Source organism: Zootoca vivipara, chromosome 8 (assembly GCF_963506605.1).
Source record: "Zootoca vivipara chromosome 8, rZooViv1.1, whole genome shotgun sequence".
Classification (NCBI taxonomy): Eukaryota; Metazoa; Chordata; class Lepidosauria; order Squamata; family Lacertidae; genus Zootoca; species Zootoca vivipara.
This window is the reverse complement of record NC_083283.1, coordinates 36,384,521-36,402,517: the sequence shown is the minus strand read 5'-3', so window position 1 is coordinate 36,402,517 and position 17,997 is coordinate 36,384,521. Positions and strand designations below refer to the sequence as shown.

At 41.0% G+C, this 17,997-nt stretch overlaps 2 protein-coding genes across 5 annotated transcripts in view; one reads left to right on the top strand and one right to left on the bottom strand.

Moving 5' to 3' along the window:
- Nucleotides 1–325: 325 nt before the first annotated feature.
- Nucleotides 326–17,920, top strand: SDCBP (syndecan binding protein). Of its 2 annotated transcripts, none has more exons than XM_035124774.2 (9): nt 326–483; nt 5,329–5,394; nt 6,384–6,462; nt 7,367–7,476; nt 8,220–8,378; nt 9,224–9,399; nt 10,478–10,649; nt 11,999–12,090; nt 13,459–17,920. In XM_035124774.2, the coding sequence occupies exons 2-9, from the start codon at nt 5,344–5,346 to the stop codon at nt 13,514–13,516; spliced, it is 897 nt and encodes a 298-aa protein (XP_034980665.1). In that variant the 5' UTR covers nt 326–483; nt 5,329–5,343; the 3' UTR covers nt 13,517–17,920. The 2 variants fall into 2 exon arrangements, with proteins under 2 accessions (XP_034980665.1, XP_034980666.1); XM_035124775.2 differs by having other exon boundaries at nt 12,598–17,920.
- The window catches only part of NSMAF (neutral sphingomyelinase activation associated factor), a 39,258-nt gene continuing 34,259 nt past the window's right edge, over nt 12,999–17,997 (bottom strand). For all 3 annotated transcript variants that reach the window (XM_035124773.2, XM_060277789.1, XM_035124772.2), the window contains exons 28-31: nt 17,492–17,642; nt 16,362–16,464; nt 14,913–15,022; nt 12,999–14,291 (exon numbers count right to left, since the gene is read on the bottom strand). In XM_035124773.2, the coding sequence (XP_034980664.2) occupies nt 14,197–14,291; nt 14,913–15,022; nt 16,362–16,464; nt 17,492–17,642 (459 nt within the window). In that variant the 3' untranslated portion in view covers nt 12,999–14,196. The remainder of the gene's footprint in view (nt 14,292–14,912; nt 15,023–16,361; nt 16,465–17,491; nt 17,643–17,997) is intronic.

Genomic DNA, 17,997 nt, shown 5'->3' with positions numbered 1-17,997 from the left:
GGTGACTGCCTCAGGCAGCTGTATCCACAGGGGACAGCAGGTCCCAATGTCAACATTCCTTCCTGCCTTGTTCCTGATTTAGATCTTGCCTCACCCCTTCTTCCCTCCTGGGGATGGAGCAGCAATTGTGGGGTTCGCCTCAAGTGCCAAAATGTCTTGGGCCAGCCTTGCCTTAACACACGTACACAAAGCAAGCCCCGTGCTTTGAGATAGCTGACTTGTGCTGGGGGGGTGAGCCGAGCAGGCCTGATCAAAAAAGCCTGCCTAAGACAACCACCAGCGTGACTCTAACCTGCCCGCCCCACTCCCGCCGCTGGTGGCGCATGCGCGCAAGACTCTCCGCCAGCTGGCTTGTGTTTCGTCCGACGCCGACGCCGCCTCTTCATAGAGGAAACGCCAGGAGCTGAAGCAAGAGCCTTCGCCTTACAGCCAGCCTTGCGCTTAACGGTCCGGGAATTGAAGCCGTCGCCCTCGACTTGTTCGGTGAGCCTCTCGCCTTTTAGGGCACCGTCGGGGGAGGACGGGGGAGAAGTGGGGCGGGCGGGCGAGAGGCCTGAAGCAGGCTGGGCCGGGCCCTCTGTTCTTCCTTGGCGGCTGGGCCGGGGACGGCCCTGAATGGCGCTGAGGGGGCAGCAGCGTCTCCCTCCCTCGGTAAAGCGGCGCGGGGGCTTCGGCCAGGCCCGCCTGAGACGGAAACACTCCCCTCTCCTCTCCCCCTCTGGCTTCGGCTGAGCGGGCCGGGCCCTGGGAAGCGCTCTCTCCGTATGCTCAGAGGCCCGCCTCGGGTCAGAAAAAGGGCTTCGGGAGGCGAGAAGTAGCGGGGCGACGCCCCTGGTTTCTGCGCGGGTGCTTTGCGCCCCCCTTTAACGGCGGGGGTGGCAGGGCGGGAAGCCTCGTCAGAAGCGGCTCTGAGCCCCTTCCCCCCCCCCCGAGTCTCGCGAGGGCGAAGGGGGAGCAGCAGCAGCTTGGCGGGGCTCCCGGGCTTTTGATCGGCGTTGCCGTGGGAGGGAAGGAGGGCGGGCGGCCCACGCGGATCTCCGTCTCCATCGAGGGGCGGGGAACAAGGTTGGAATAGGAGGTGAGGAGTCGGGCCAATAAAGGGGTTTAGCGCGGGGACGGGGAGTGTTGTCTTTTGGCTCAAAGAGCGAAGTTGAGGTTGGCGGAGGAAGCAAGACTCGGGTCGTTTCGGTTTCGTTACGTTACGTAGACTAAGCAAAATAAAAAAATTTTCTTCCAGTAGCACCTCAGAGACCAACACGAAAGCTCATACCAATGACAAACAGTTGGTCTCTTAAGGTGCTACTGGAAGAATTTTTTTTATTTTGTTTGGACTACTTCAGATCAACACAGCCACCTACCTGTTACGTAGACTGTTTACTTTAAAGGTGGGAGAAGGAAGTATGTAGTCCTATTTCTGTGAGTGGCGCAGCGCTCTTTCCACTCATGTGATTTACATCCTCTGAAAGTCGGGATCTTTGGTATTTACAGTGTTGTAGAAATTTTTCAAACCCTACAGGGATCCATCTAACCTTTATTTCGTGTTACAGTATTTAATACCTACCTTGTTCTTCATCTGCATGTGTTTACCTCACACAGATATGACAACGATGACAACAAAACAAAGTCTTGAGACACTTTGAAAACTTAACAGATTTTATTGTGGCATAAGCTTTCTTGAGCCACAGGCCATTTTATCAGAGATGTTGAATTTAGTGGATGTTGCATTCTGATGGGATGGACTGTAGTCCACAAAAGCTTAGGCCATAATACATTTGATTGCCACGAGACTCCTTGTTGGGTTTCCTGGAGCAGCCTAACACAACTACCCCCCTCTGGAAAAATGAATGGGAATTGTTTTCTTTTTGAATTCTATCTAACACAGTCCTGTATGTGGAAGTGTGTTTTCAATTAGGCTAACTTTCTAGTATGTGTGTTCAGGATTGCAGCTTTAGAGGATCTGTGCTGTCCGTTCCAAATGTATACTTAGAAGACATACACACACAGTCTTTTTGAATGAAGTTGTACTTCATATTTTGGCAGACTTTTCTCCTGCCCATAACCCCACTTTTTCTCCCTCAATATAAATTGACACTTTGGCTGTATTTGTTAAGTCATTTTTTAAAAAATATGTGAAATCCAGCATCCTGCTCTCACAGCAGCCAACCAAATGCCTGTGGGAAACCTGCAAGCAGGACCTGGGCACAAGAGCATTCTCCCTTCCTGTAGCAACTGATATTCAGAAACATCACTGCCTCTGACTTTGGAGGCAGAGCATGGCTATCATGGCTTGTAGCCATTGGTAATCTTATTCTTCATGAATTTGTCCAATCTTTTTAAAATCATCCAAGTTGGTGGGCATTACTGTCTCTTGTGGTGGGAGCAAGTTCCATAATCTTTCAGTATTCAGCATTGATGAATGTGCATGCACTCTTGTGATATGAGAGAAAGAGGAAACATTTTCTGCATTCACTTTCTCCATACCATATATATATATTTTATAAACATCTCTCTCATGTAATTTCTTGCTCAACCTTTCTCTAAAATGTCCCGAATGCTGCAACCATTTATCATAGGGGAGTCACTCCACCTTCTTGATCATTTTGGTTGCTCTTTTCTGAACCTTTTCCAACTCTCTTGTTCCTAATCAGTCACTGCCAGTTCAGACCCCATGTGAAACTTAAGGTTTTTTACCCTGACACTTTACACTTGTTTACATTGAATTGAATTTCCTATTTTACTGCTCATTCATTCAGTTTGGAGAGATTCTCTTTTGAGATCTTCAGGATGTCTTTTTGTTTTAACAACCCTGAACAATTCAGTGTTATCAGCAGACTTGGCCACTGGGTTGCTCACTCCTTACCCTAAATTGTTTATGAATACATTAAAAAGCATACGTCCCAATACTGACCCTTGAAGGACTCCCACTTTCTACACTTCTCCATTTGGAGAATTCTTCATTTATTCCTACTCTTTGGTTCCTGCTACTTAACCAATTATTGATCCACAAGATGACCTCTCCTCCTATTAAACAACTGTTAAGGTTACCCAGGAATATTTGGTGAGATAACTTGTCAAAAGCATTTTGAAAGTACAAGTACACAATGTCAACCAGATCACCTCTACATGCTTGTTGACGCTCTCAAAGAATTGTCATATGTTAGACAGGACTCGCCCTTGGAAAAGCCATGCTGGCTTTGTAAGGTTTGTTCTTCTACATGCTTGGTTATTTTATCTTTCCACCAGTTTTTTTTTGGGGACAGACGTTAAGCTAGCTAGCTTTTAATTTCTAGGATCCTCTCTTCCTGCCCAGTCTGGTTTTTTTTTAAAGTGTTACATTGACTACAGTCCTCAGGAATGGAGGCTGATCTGAGGAATAAATTACATTTGTTAGAAAATCAGCAATTTCACAGTTGAGTTATTTGAGAACTCTTGGTAGGATGCCATCCAGACCCAGCAATTTGTCACTTTTTATTGTGTCAGTAAGGTCGAGAACATCTCTCGTCACCATTATCTGCTCAGTTCCTCAGACTTGCCTTCAGTAAAAGTTAGTTCAGGCACTGGGATCTGTCGTATGTCTAGCATTGTGAAAACAGATGCAGAGAGTTCATTCAGCTGCTCTGCAATCTTATTATCCTTCTGTAGCACTGTCTCCTACTACTAATATAGACTGTTCATTCACCTGTCTCCTTCTACTAATATATTTTAAGAACTTTTTGTCTGCTTGCACTTTTTTTGGTCAAAGTTTGTGTTCCTTCTTGTTCTCTTCATTTGGACAAGACCATTTTTTGAAGGAAGCCTTTTTGTCTCTAAGCATGCTGGTATCCTCTTGGTCCTTGTGGTACATTTCCTGATTTGCAGCTTCTAATATTGAGCTTCTAATATTGTGTTTTTAAACAACTTCCAAGGTCTCTTGTGGGGGAGGAGGGTTGAGCACGCACATGATCCAAGCATTTATCCACTGGCTAATTATCTCCTAGGTTACACACAAATCCTGAAATATTTTAGAAGCTTGGCTTTTAGTGTGTATTTTTTGTGTTTCTTTTCAAACATAAGTTTTTAGTAAGGTTAATTAAATCAAACCAATATTTGTAGATTGTTGATCCATATCCTGGGGCATGTTGAAGGCAACTCTCTTTTTGATCCAGCCTAATAGGGAAGGGGGAGGAATAATACTTCCTAATAAATGGTTGGAAAACTTATCCAGGAAAGAGTAGAAAAGAGTAGAAAAGTAGAAAGAGAGAGTAATAGAATCATAGAATTGTAGAGTTGGATCCAGATGGTCGAACCCCCTTCAATGCAGGAATCTCAACACATGTTTCCCCCATGAAAGGTTTTAGAATTATTAGTTCAACTCTATTATACTGTCCCTTTGACTCCCAGTGCAGTCAGTTTGTATCGGATGAAAAGATGGAGAGGAGGGAATCTGTAAAATTAACTCAGTAAAAACATGGATTCATTTGTAGCTCAGATTGACTGCCTTTGCTACTACTGTATTCAGAAAGTGAGGATTCCAATATGCAATCAAATATTCCCTTCTTGTGGGATGGATGGGAAAAGATAACAACCTGAACTGTAAAATAGTGTTTAAGAACAAATTTCAGCTTCCCCAATGCTCTTTCAGTACTCTTTCATAAATTACAACTGAAAAGATTTCTGCAAGATACATTTGTGCCTACAAATAGTGACTAGCACTCAGGACATCTGATTTCTGTTGGACTGCTGCAGATCTGCATATTTGCATTAGATATTGTAATGGAAAGTGCATGACTTACATGACAGGTTTCTAGGTGATGTGCATTCTAGGATAGGATAACTAACATATATTTAAAAAACTGAGGCTCAATTTTCTCAGGCGCAGGTGCAAAGCATGCATGTGAAGGAATTCCAATAGATACAAGAGAGCCTTACTTTCTCCATACTTCTGTCAGTGTGAAAGGGCATTGGTATGCATAGAGACAGCATAAGAGGGTATTGCAAGGAATGGAAAGGTTAATCTTTCCCCTGTGTCTGTCAAGACTGTCTTGGGTGCCATGCAAGTTCCTTGTGCTGTAAAGCATAGGTAACAGTGCAATCATATTGATGTTTACCTGCTAGTAAGACCTGTTGCATATTGCTGAACATGCTTTTGAGTAAGTTTGCATGGAATTGTGCTGTAATTTACATGGTGCACAGATATGACTTGAAAAAAGTTAGTTTTTTCAGCATCAAGTAAAAATTTCTGAGGGATTAAAAACATTTTTAAAGCTATGCTAGGCAATTCTGTACCCAAAATACATATAAGTGCTACTTGCTCGTTCATTTTAAGACTTTTTGCTTTATTTCTTTCAGGCTAATTCTGTGAAAATGTCGCTGTACCCTTCCCTGGAGGATTTGAAGGTGGACAAAGTAATTCAGGTATGTCAAAGTATATTTTATGGGGGAAACCAATGTTTGCTGAAGGTCAAAACAGTAACCATTTGAAAATTCTATTTCTGAAAAACGTCTTTCTGTATATTCTAGACCAGCACATAAAATATATATTCTTGTATAAAGATTATCTTTAATTATGTGCATAGTTTCTGCTGTTATAATAATTATACTAAGTGTGAACTCTGACAGTTTAGGCCTCTCCAAGTATATATATGTGGTCAACTCCCAAGAGGCTGTCATCTACTTTCTGAATTAAAATCTGGCAGTGATCTACCCCCGTTTTTTTGGGGGGGGTCAGCTCAGAGTTGTTGAGCTTTTTTTAGGGAGAAGGAAAGTCCCAGTTTTTTAGGGTTTTGGCTCAAAGTTGTTGAGCTTCTGAGGGGAGAGCCAGTGATCTATCAGTGATCTACCACAGACATCCAGTGATCTACCGGTAGATCATGATCTACCTGTTGGACGTGCCTGCACTATTTGAATGGGTCCCAACTAATTCTTTAGTATAGTTCTTTAGAGCCTGATCTGTTTTTATTTATCAGATAAATTTCCAAATTTGTATTATGGAAACTCAAAAGTAAAGCAAAGGATAACGACTAGAAGTATTTGTAGTACACATTCAATATGCGTTTGCTTTTGATAAAAGTAGCTATTATAGAATAAGGCATGTGTTTCCTCCAGCATTATTAAGTGCCACTTCTCAAACAAAGTTAATCCTAAGCATGTTAGAAAATTGTTTTGAAAATAAGTTCCTCATTTTGAAATTTACATAGTTTTGTGAGCAAGCAAACATCGTAATGTAACTTGTTACTCTTAACAACTGGAACATACTGGTTTGTAACTAAAGATATACAGTATTTATGTAACCTAAAGGCATAATTAAAAGTTTTTGGCTATGCAACCCACATGCCTCTTGTATTATAGAATTATATCTGTTTATAAACTTTGTAAAGTGTTTTTTACTTCATCTTCCTGTGCAGGCACAGACATCTTTTGCTTCAAACCCAGCCAATCCAGCAATTTTATCTGAAGCCTCAGCACCCACCCTTCAACATGGAAGTAAGTTACTTTAGTGCTAAGAAAATACGAGGTAGCCGAAGCTAAATATGTATTGCACAAAAAAACCACCTTAACAAAAGTCAGTAGACATAACACAAGTTCTAGCTAAACAAAGGCTTGGCACTATTTATTTCACTGATTTGAAGTGAGAGGTTTTTATTGATCTCTGGAAATTATAAGGATAGGCTGTATAAAGATAACTGCTTTAAAGAGAATTAAATGGAGTTGGGGGCTTGTAGGGATGGATGAGTCGGTCTAAATCTGTTTGAGTTACTTTTGCATGTGTACATAAGGATTTCTGTTCCATCCTGCTCCTGCATTAAATGTGTGAAATTAATTTTTTTGGGGGGGGGGTTAACCCTGCACAATATTATTTAAAAGTACTTATGAAGCAGCCTGAGAACTGCCTTCTAATGAATGTTGTTGTCTTCTTCTTACCTATAATACCCTTTCCAAGTGGCTAGAAAGTCTAGCTGCTGCTGCCCCAGGAGCATTGGGATGTGATGACAGGGCAACGTGTTTTTTTTGCATATGCTGTTCCTGGGAGGGAAGGTATGTCACTGCTCCCAGTGGCATATGAAACCCTATTTTCAACATATCTGGCATCAGCTGTGCTTTGTGGCCGCTTGAAGCAGCTGTTAACTTTTTTAAAAAAGTTTTTTTCTTTAAAGGCAGTCCTCGGGCCACCTTGTAAAATCCTTATGTGGATTTTCTAATTGAGAGTTGATGGTCAGTGATCCTAATAAGCTTTCAATATGTAAATCCAGTAGCTCCAAGTGCAGTGATAACTGTCAGCATGTTCTAAGGGAGGATAGGATTGCTCCAGTCTGATACTTCTCACCTGTAAATAATAGGCTCTAAATAATAGTAATAGTTTAACATTGTTTTTGTTTACGTTCTATAGACTTGTATCCCAAACTGTATCCTGAACTTGCCCAGTATATGGGTCTAAGCCTAAATGAAGAAGAGATACAAAGAAACATGGCAATGGTGCCTGCTGTAAATTCTCAGGGGGTAAGTATCAACTAATTTAGGTTTCCTTGTGTTTTGTTTAAATAAAAGAAAAGATGCATCTTCTTTGGTTTTTTTTTAATTTCAATCTTCTCCATATTTAGAACATTATAAAAGTAAGATCTGAAATATTAGGGGTGTGCAATCCTCTCTGTACCCCAAATGATACAAATTGGGGTGATTCAAGTCCTGAGTCAGATTGTGCCCTTAATAAGTCATAGCAGGGAGCTTCAAACCTTCCAAGAAGCACTGTTGCAACATTTTAAAAAAACCAAGCAAACACACTCACCAGATTTACCCAGCTTTTCTGAGAAACTAAACCAAACTGACGAGTCATCACCCAGAGCTTTGAGGAAAGTGGAGAGGTGGGGGATATTTTGTTTGCTTTTAGTTGCAGTGAATTATTTCCCAGTTTGCTTTAGGGCTGAAGGAATCCAACAACTTTGAAATCAACCCCCAATCTGTAGGTTGGTGTGCATCAAATGAGTCTGCCTTGGAAACCCAGTTTGATGGATTCTGCTCCCATCATGGGGTCACGAAGAGTCGGACACGACTAAATGACTAAACAAGCTCCCATCAATACCTGTGATCCTAAGGATTCTAAAATAATATAACTTTTATAACACACAAAATTGTTGTCCTGAAGTCACTCATGGGTTTGTCCCATTTAAAGAAACGGCCTATAAATGAGACTTGATTCTGCCAGTTTGTACGGTCTACTTATTTTAAGGTCTTCTAATTCTCAGCTTGTTGCAAGCCCTTCTGCAATGAATTACATGGTGGCTCCAGTAACTGGAAATGATGTTGGAGTTCGCAGAGCAGAAATTAAGCAAGGAATCCGTGAAGTAATACTGTGTAAAGATCAGGATGGAAAAATTGGACTTCGTCTTAAATCAGTGGACAATGTATGTATGATAAATCTGATTTTTTAAAAATAAAAAGTGACCCATTAATTTCAGCTATCTAGAGCTGAACACAGTCAAGCTGCTATATAATTGCTAATTCAGATGTTAATTTTATGGCTGAATCTGCATGTTTCACTAAATGTTTATTTTTATTTCTCTATTTGGTCATGTTAAAACTGTTAATCATATAAAATATTGTACAGATGTGCAAGTAAGAATATAATAAAACACTTTCATTTAAAAATCAAAGCATTAAAAATAATCAAAATACAGTGTGGATATTCATCATATTTGGATCATTTCTCAACATGAGCATGTAGGAAAACAGATTTTAAGCAAAACATACAGGGTAAGATTCACATAATGAGCCCTGTCAACTGAAGCCATGCACAAATACTTGCCAGGTGAACGATTCCTAATTTAATACATACTCATAATGCTGTGCTGAAAGTATGTGGCAGGTGTGGAAAGCTGTCTGCATGTGGCTGTCAACATGTTGCTGAACTTCAACTCCCATCAGCCTCAGCAAGCATGCCAAAAATCATTGGCATTCTTAAATGGAGCCCTTCCACAGATAATCAACTTTGTAGCTTATTCAACTTTATTGAGAGTCTAATATTGGCTGGATATCTTGTTTATTAATTAATAATTTCTACAGTAAAAGGAAATGTACGTGCATGTTAATTTAAACCAAAACTACCCCACCCCCTTTTTAATGGTAGCTGTTGCCAAATGTGTATGTGATGCACGTGTTCTGCGTTTTTCACTGTGCTTCTCTTGCATGTTTTCTCTAAATGCACTGGTTGTTAATTTACTTTCATATGTGGACGTATCTTTGTGTTTAGGGTATTTTTGTCCAGTTGGTTCAGGCCAACTCTCCATCATCACTAGTTGGCCTGCGGTTTGGGGACCAGGTTCTGCAAATTAGCGGTGAAAACTGTGCAGGTTGGAGCTCTGATAAAGCCCACAAAATTCTGAAGCAAGCACCTGGAGAGAGAATTTCAATGATCATCCGTGACAGGTAAACCCTCCAGAAATGTTACATACCTTCTTAGATGTCTTTGGGGTTTCATAGTTGTTAAGGAGTGCCTAGAAGTTGAATGTGTTGGGTTTTTGTTTTGTTTTTTTAAACCTCAGTTTCCTTAAGATCAGGGCCTAAGGTTGTGCACACAAAGGATTGTTAATATGCCCATGGGTCACAAAGGTCTGATTTTTCTATGTACATGTTCATCTGCCCAAGTGCTTTCCAGTCCACAAAAGTGACTGGTGCTTGATGGGATTTGCGCTATGTGTTGTCTCCTCCCCTAAATTAATATTTACCCACCCTCCCTGAGTTCCAGAAAACTCAGGTCCATTGTGGGCATTTTTTCAAATATTTGGTTCCCTGTGCATTCGGCCAATTTTATTTCCAATATACCAGACATGCACAAAACATCTGATAAAACTTTTTTTTTTTTAATTTATGGGTCATGCCTGGCTCTGCTAGCAGCCTACCAAGTAGTGCCTTGCTTACAGAAGTAGGATGTGCGGCGATAGATAGCACTAGCAGAATAGCACACACACACCACATACGAAAAAGCCCAGCTGCCCAATGTGCTTCACTATGTCTGGATTATACATTGGATTACAGTGGTATCTTGGTTCTCGAACTTAATCCGTTGTGGGAGTCCATTCAACTCCTGAAACCATTCGCAAACCAAGATGCAACTTCCGATTCCTCCACTCAAGTGGAAGCCACATTGGATGTTCGGCTTCTGAAAAACGTTCGCAAACCGGAACACTTACTTCCCTGTTCGCAGCGTTTGGGAGCCGATTTCTTCGAGAACTAATTTGAGAACCAAGGTACCACTGTATATATTAATTATAGACTGGGAGAATCCAGATTAATTAGGATGTTGCTTGGATGATGACAGTGTCACATGGATGACACAAAAGGCATGTACACATGGGATGTATTGAATCTACTTTAAACTGCCATGTCATAGAATCAGAATCGTAAAATTGGGAAGTGTACACAGCCTAATACCTTTGGATACAGGTTAGTGATGTAGGACATTAAGTAAATACTCCAAACAATAAATTGTTCGTTTTTCTTACAGGCCTTTTGAGCGAACTATTACCATGCACAAGGATAGTACTGGGCATGTTGGCTTTATATTCAAAAATGGAAAGATAACTTCAATAGCAAAGGACAGCTCTGCTGCTAGAAATGGACTTCTGACAGAACACAACATCTGTGAAATAAATGGTCAGAATGTAATTGGCCTGAAGGTGAGTAACAAGCAAGATAACACACACTCAGCAAGTAATGCATTCTGAAAAGTGGAAGCGATATTGTTATAAATGGGCAGAAGACACATGCAAAAGCTTGTTCATATAAATTTATTTGATTGGTAGAAAATAGGACCTGCAATCCTGTGGTCCCTGGGAGTGTGTTGTCAGGGGCCATTGCACCTTCAACCACCTTCCATGGTTCTCTGGGGAAGAAAGATTCAACAGCAGCTAAAACATCCTGATCCTTTTGCCCCACAAAGTATTCTTGCTGCTAGAGTTGCATAGATCAGGCTCTCTTCTTTCAAAAAGGTTGCTGGTTCCTCAGGCTAGAGAAAGGAAGTTAAACAGAATTGTACATTCTTAGTGACATTAACACATAATTTTTGTCTTACTAGTTGTTCTGCTGCTTGGAAGAACCAGTAGCATGTAGTATAAAGGCAATGATGGCAGCTGTGGGTCTGCTGTAGGTGATAAAGTGAGAGCTTAGACATTTAATTTAGCAAACTACATTCCAGAATATAGTCCAGCTTTTTATGAAAGGGGCTGTTTACACTACTACCTCAGGCAATGGGGAACCTATGGCCCTCCAGATGATGTAGGACTCCCATCAGCCCCAGATGGTATAGCTAGTGGTATTGGGAGTTGTAGTCTAGCAACATCAAGAGAGTTACACATTCCCCAGTCCAGCTCTACCTGTATATGTGTACAGAATTTATCACCTCAATAGTGCTTAAGACCGCTAATAACAATTAAAACTATTGTGGAAGCTTCTTCTTCTTCTGCAACCACTCGTAACCGAATAAGATTGTTTTCCAATTCTGGATCCACACGTCCTTGCACAGTGGGGACATTGGTTTCCGGGCGGGAGTTGATCACGGTGTAGATTTGCCAAGCGTGTCTTCCTCTTAGCACGTTTCTCCCTTGTGTCCTAAGTTCGAGTGTCTTCAAAGCCCATGACACCTTTGGTAAAGGCTGTTCTCCAACTGGAGCGCTCGCAGGCCAGTGTTTCCCAGTTGTCAGTGTTTATACAACATTTTTAAAGATTTGCCTTGAGGCAGTCTTTAAACCTCTTTTGTTGACCACCAGCATTACGCTTTCCATTTTTAAGTTCGGAATAGAGTAGTTGCTTTGGAAGACGATCATCAGGCATCCGCACAACATGACCAGTCCAACGAAGCTGATGTTGAAGAATCATTGCTTCAACACTGGTGATCTTTGCTTCTTCCAGTACACTGATATTAGTTTGCCTGTCTTCCCAAGTGATGTGTAAAATTTTTCGGAGACACCGTTGATGGAATCTTTCGAGGAGTTGGAGATGGCTCATGACTTTCTATCTTGCTTCATAGGATGCCCAAATTGCAGACATACTAACATCAGCTGGAAACGTGGTGACCATCACTATCATGCCTTCTCAAATTTTTGAACACATAATCAAGAGGTACGTGTAAAATACTTCTCCATTTAAATAGACTAACAATCTCTTAAAATAATAGGCATTTGCAGCATCTTTAGAATAAATAGCAACAAATGTAATATGCATGTGGTGTTAAACTCTTTTCCAAATGTGGCTAACAATGGCAGAGAGTCTGAAAATCTTTAACTATTCTTGTCAAGCTGCTTCCTGAAATTTCAAAACGAAAAAGCAAATTTCAGCTTAGAATGAAGCTTATAAATGCGTCATACCACTATGGATTTTAAATTGTTATTGGCACTAAAACTAATTCTAGGAGTGAAGGAATGTAGAACTTTATTTTTTTCTTTTGCTGCCAGGAAATGGGTTGAGACGCTGCTGCAGTAAGTTTGCATTCAGCTTTTGAGTTTACAGCATACCGTCTTGTGCCTTGTAACAAATGAATCAAGTGTTGCACTCCTTGATGTGATACTTTTGCAGCTTTGGAATTAATCTGATTTTTACACATTGTTAAAGATTCATTATTATTTTCAGGATGGCTTCAAGCATTATGAAAAACCTGATGGATCACACCATCCCTGAAGTCTAGAAATCTGTTTTTGGGTACATCTGTAATGAGAACTCCGCTAAACATGGGCTATTTAGTCTGCAACTTTTATGTTCTGCACATGAGCCTTTCTTTAAGCCCAAAGCAGATATACTGCCTTGAGTATTTACATTATGATGGCTGGGAATGTCACAATCCAACCTTGCTCAAACTTTGAATTTTGTAGCCTTATACTTGTCTGGCAAAAACCAGTATAACACTTTTTCATAGAGTTATACTGTTTAATTCAACACTTTATATAAGCCATTGGAATGAAAACTAATGTGTCTTGTGTCTTTTGCTATCTGTGATCCAAGCACATTGCTGCCCTTTGTACTTTTTCAGACGAATTAGTTTTTTCTACTACCTTCTGCTAGGAAGGATATTTACAGTTATGACTTGTAGTGCTTGTTAACTGCTGATTTTAGTAACCATGTTTACAAAGCATGCCAGTTAAACTGAGCATAACGTATCATTCCATAGACATTTTAAATAGCACAGGTGAGCATTTAGGTTTTGTCTTACTGCTGCTCTTTTACAAGTTGTTCTAATGTGCTTAAATTATGTTGCCTTAACCATATTAAACAGAAATAAAGTCTGAAAAACAAGGTTTTCATTTTCTAACTATACTGATTAAGGTCCCTAAATTTCTTTCCCCCTTCAAAAGCCAATAATTAGTAGTGGAAAGGGGGGGTGAGCTGTCATGTTGAGGTGTGGAGCCTAGCTTGGAACAGTATGTACAGTAACATGATTCATTTTAGTTTTGAGAGAGTGTTACCTTAATTTCTTGCCTTTCTGAATTTTATTAGTTTATGTACAGCTATTTGGCAACTGACATTCTTTGAAGGCTGCTGCTCAAGACTCTAAAGCTTTCTACAATGGTTGAAGTTGTTTACATTGCTGGTCCCTATTACACAGCCATTTCATTCTGCTGGTGAGGACTTTAGAAGGTAGGATTGTATAAACACAAAGGCCTTAACCCCCATTTTTACAGGTAATGAATGCTGCTATGTTCATATTAAAAAGTACTTCTCTACATAAGGGAATCCTGATGCTTTAAAAGGAGCATTAGAGCAGGGCTTGCAGATGCAGTTGGACTAGCCAGCAGTCCACACCTACAGGGCCAAAGGCCAGGAATGATAGTTGTAGTCCAACATCTGAAATGGCAGTGGTTCATGCTGTCTCTAGCAGCAAGGTTGCTAGTAAAGAGATATTTGTAATGAGCAGGATAACATTCAGAGATAGGATACACTTATTTTTTTGCTAAGGCCTGAGGTTTATCCATTTTGTGGAAAATATAGACAAATAATGTTAAGTAAATTACTGCAGTTGCAAGTTAGAACCGCTTTGGTTACTGAAAAATAAGTCTTTATTTGACAAGCATTTCAGGCAATAATAACATTCATAAGGAAATACAAGTAATATTTGCAGCGTTCAACTAGGCAATGGAGCTAGAGCTCTTTGAACTTCAGCAGGCATTGCTACTTGTGAAGAAGGTCCTTTAAAAAGTTCACTTTAAAATATCCATATGAGTGAGAAGGCACTTTTTAGTATTGCTGTTTCCAGAACATGATTTGTCTGTCTTCCCCTCCTGTGATTATGCTGCTGCATCGTTCATTCATCCACATACATGTTACAGCACCTAGGAAAGAGACATGTGTACATCAGATACTTGTTTCACTTACCATTTATTATCCTCATCTTTAAATCTTGGTCTAATTTTGTTAATTCATTGCTAGATTTGACCATAATCATCTAGAGCTGCACTACACACTATTGCAGCTCTGCATATATATTATCTTCATAGGCCCTGATCCAGAGACCATCAGGTTGCACATCATTGCAACCAACTTTCAGGTGCCATTTCAGATTCTAGAGCAGGCATCCCCAAACTTCGGCCCTCCAGATGTTTTGGACTACAATTCCCATCTTCCCCGACCACTGGTCCTGCTAGCTAGGGATCATGGGAGTTGTAGGCCAAAACATCTGGAGGGCCGCAGTTTGGGGATGCCTGAGCTAGAGCCACAGCTATACATCCAAATTTTGATGAATTCTGGCCTTTTGTTTCTCAGGCTGTTGCAAGGGAAAATGAGCAAGCTCAGATCTTAATACTTCGCATCAAGTTCTAAGGTATAAAACAGAGCCCCAGGGTATGATACATTCAAACACATCCTAACCAGGATCAGCATATTAATATCCCACTACTTAAAATATTTCAAAGTGTGCTTGCAGATTTTTAAACAGTTGAGAATTTCACACATACCAGTATGTCCTGCAATTCTTTCTACTATCTTCCCTCCAACAATATCCCAAACCAACAATTCTCCTGACTGACTTCCTGATAAGACGGTGTTGCCATCCCATTTGAAACATCTGCAAAAAGCAAGTTGTTAGATCACAACTGAGTCAGACAATGCTACTCAACACCAACCCTCACCCTCGTTTTTAGCCAAGCAGTTTCTGTGTGCCCAAGGTCTAGAAAACATTTTTTACCAAAATAATCAGTTTTCAAATTACATTTTGTAACCTACCCTGTGTCCATTTGGTGAGGGGTAAACTGTATTACTATTTGTTCATAATTTGCTTTAGGTACCCATGTACAGTATAAGAAGGTTAAACCCATTATAAATACACTTGGCTACTCAAGACTGCAAGTCAAATTTTGAGTACTTGGAAGATTCCAAATGAGAATACTTCAGCCTATCCTGTGAGCACCACTGTCAGAATAAGAATTGTAGAGTTGGACGGGACCTTGAGGGTCATCTAGTTAACCCCCTGCAATGTAGGAATCTCAACACACAGTTTCCCATCCAATCTGAAACAATACTGGACATACATATTAAACCCTTTGAGCAAATGCTACACACAAAATACATTCTTATATAAGTATCCATGCATGCATATGTGCGCACACCATCACATAAAGTGATGTTTTTCACTAAACCAGGCATCCCCAACCTGCGGCCCTCCAGATGTTTTGGCCTACAACTCCCATGATCCCTAGCTAACTGGACCAGTGGTCAGGGATGATGGGAATTGTAGTCCAAAACATCTGGAGGGCCGAAGTTTGGGGATGCCTGATCTAAACAGACCAATATTGATGGAATTCATTGGAATAACTTGATCTAACTCAGGAGCAGCCAACTCCTACCATCCTTGTCTATTGACCATGCTGCCTGAGACTCATGGAAGTCACACAGAATCTGGAGGGTGTGCATGTTGATGGCCATGGGCGTAGGCAGGGGGGCAGTTGCCCCCCCTAGAAGCAGGGCCGCTGGTGGCCAGCCTGCCCCGGTGCCGTCTCCCTTCTCCCTGGCTGGCTGTGGGGCGGGTGGAGGGAAAGCCCCAGAGCCGCGCAAAGCGTTTGGCTGGCTTTCCCTCCGCCCGCCCCACAGCCAGCCGACTAGAAGGGACGTCTCCCTTCTCCCTTGCTGGCTGTGGGGCGGGTGGAGGGAAAGCCAGCTTTCCCTCCACCCGCCCCGGCGATCACGGAGGGGGTTGAGGGGATCGGAACAGCCCGATTTCGGGCTGATCTTGGCGCCCCCTCGCCCCTGAACGACCATGGCTTTCCTTGCCCCACTGTGGCCCCTCCCCCCCCGTGCCTTGGCCCCTTGCCCCTCCTAATTTTGATCCTGGCTACGTCCCTGTTGATGGCTATCCATGATTTTACAGAAAATCCCTATACGAAACAGCAGTGCATTCCAAAACTTACCTTTGGGGTTCCTCCGAGCGCATGGAAGAGATGATCATTCCAGTTTGCACATCTGTCACTTTAAAGTAGCCATCTTCTCCTGTGCTTAGTAGGTGCCGGCTATCTGTGAAACAAGGTAGCTGCTCTGGATTATTTAAGTCAACCCCACAAAATACATGCAGTCCATTCCCATGCATATTTAAAACGGGCCCCATTAGGTTCTATGGTTAGCTACTAGTGAGCAAATCCCACTGCATGGCATATAGGCTGTAATGCCAAAACTCAACTCACATGGTGCAACAGGAGGCTTGTTCAACTAGGACACTGAATACAGATACAAGCTGTCTTGACACATGAACAACTGTTTACAGTATATGAGTGTACACTGATTTGTACAGATCAATGGTTGTACACAATAAAATAGACTCTACACTTGAACATTACATTGTAATAACTGAGTGTACAGTTCCTGTATTGTGTTTACAGTTTCACTAACACTACACTTGCTCAATGTTATGTATTAATACCCTTTCTGTGTAGTCTTTAAAATAGGCAGCTTTATCAATTACTTGTTTGCATAAAGAACAAACCATCTCCACCTAGGCATCAGCATAACTCCTCTGAAAATAATCTAAACTAGCAGAGTTTTATTTTTATTTTTAAACAACCATAGGCAACTGTAAGGGTGTTTATAAATCCAACTTAGCTGGTGGTTTGCTTTACCAAAACATCTCTACATGACTTGGCAGAAAGGTTTTTTTAAGCAAACAAAATTATTTTATGGATTTCATGTTTCAGGCCAACAATGCAATACAAATTACTTAACACTAGGATGTTTTAGTAGGCAAGCTACTACCAATTTTCATGGGTTACTTCATTTCCGGTCTTTTGTACGACTGCAAAGTGAGGGTGGATACACACTAAAATTACAAAGCCCTGATCAGAGGGGAGCAAGTTGGTTGCAATCCTACACACACTTTACCTAGGAGTAAGCCCAACCAAACACACTGGAGCTTGCTTCTGAATAAACATGCATAGGGTCACACTGGATATGTACAAATTCAATACGAATGTATTTGAATTATCTTGCAGCAGACTGAAGTATTTTTCTTCACAATGTATATATTTTAGAAGACATTAACATAACATACCGGGACTAAAAGCAGCATCAGAGACAGTCCCTGAATGGCATGGAAGTTGATGCAAGATAGAAGCAGTAGTAACATCCCAGATACTAATAGATCCTTCTTTTGTTCCTGATGCCAGCAGGGTATATGCAGCATTCAAGTTGATTGTATTTACCTAGGTAATTAAGCATATGTATGCGATGATTAAAGAAGTAACAAGCACCATGAAGCAAGAAAGGCACGTAAGCAAGCATCTAAAGGGCAGCCAGTCATGACTAGAGCACTTAAACATTCAAGGCAATATGCACAGTGGCCTGGGTCCTATAAACAGTCAATGTAATGGCTTTATTGTAATGTATTTTTTATCATTTGATTCTTATTTTTTTGTAAGCTGCTTAAAGACTCTTGTAATGAGATGCTAACAAGTCAAATAAATAAATCTTCTACACGGTCCATTTTGGCGATGCTTAATGGAACTATTATTGAATTATGCTAGCGTTACAGATCTATATTGCAGGAGTACAAGCATA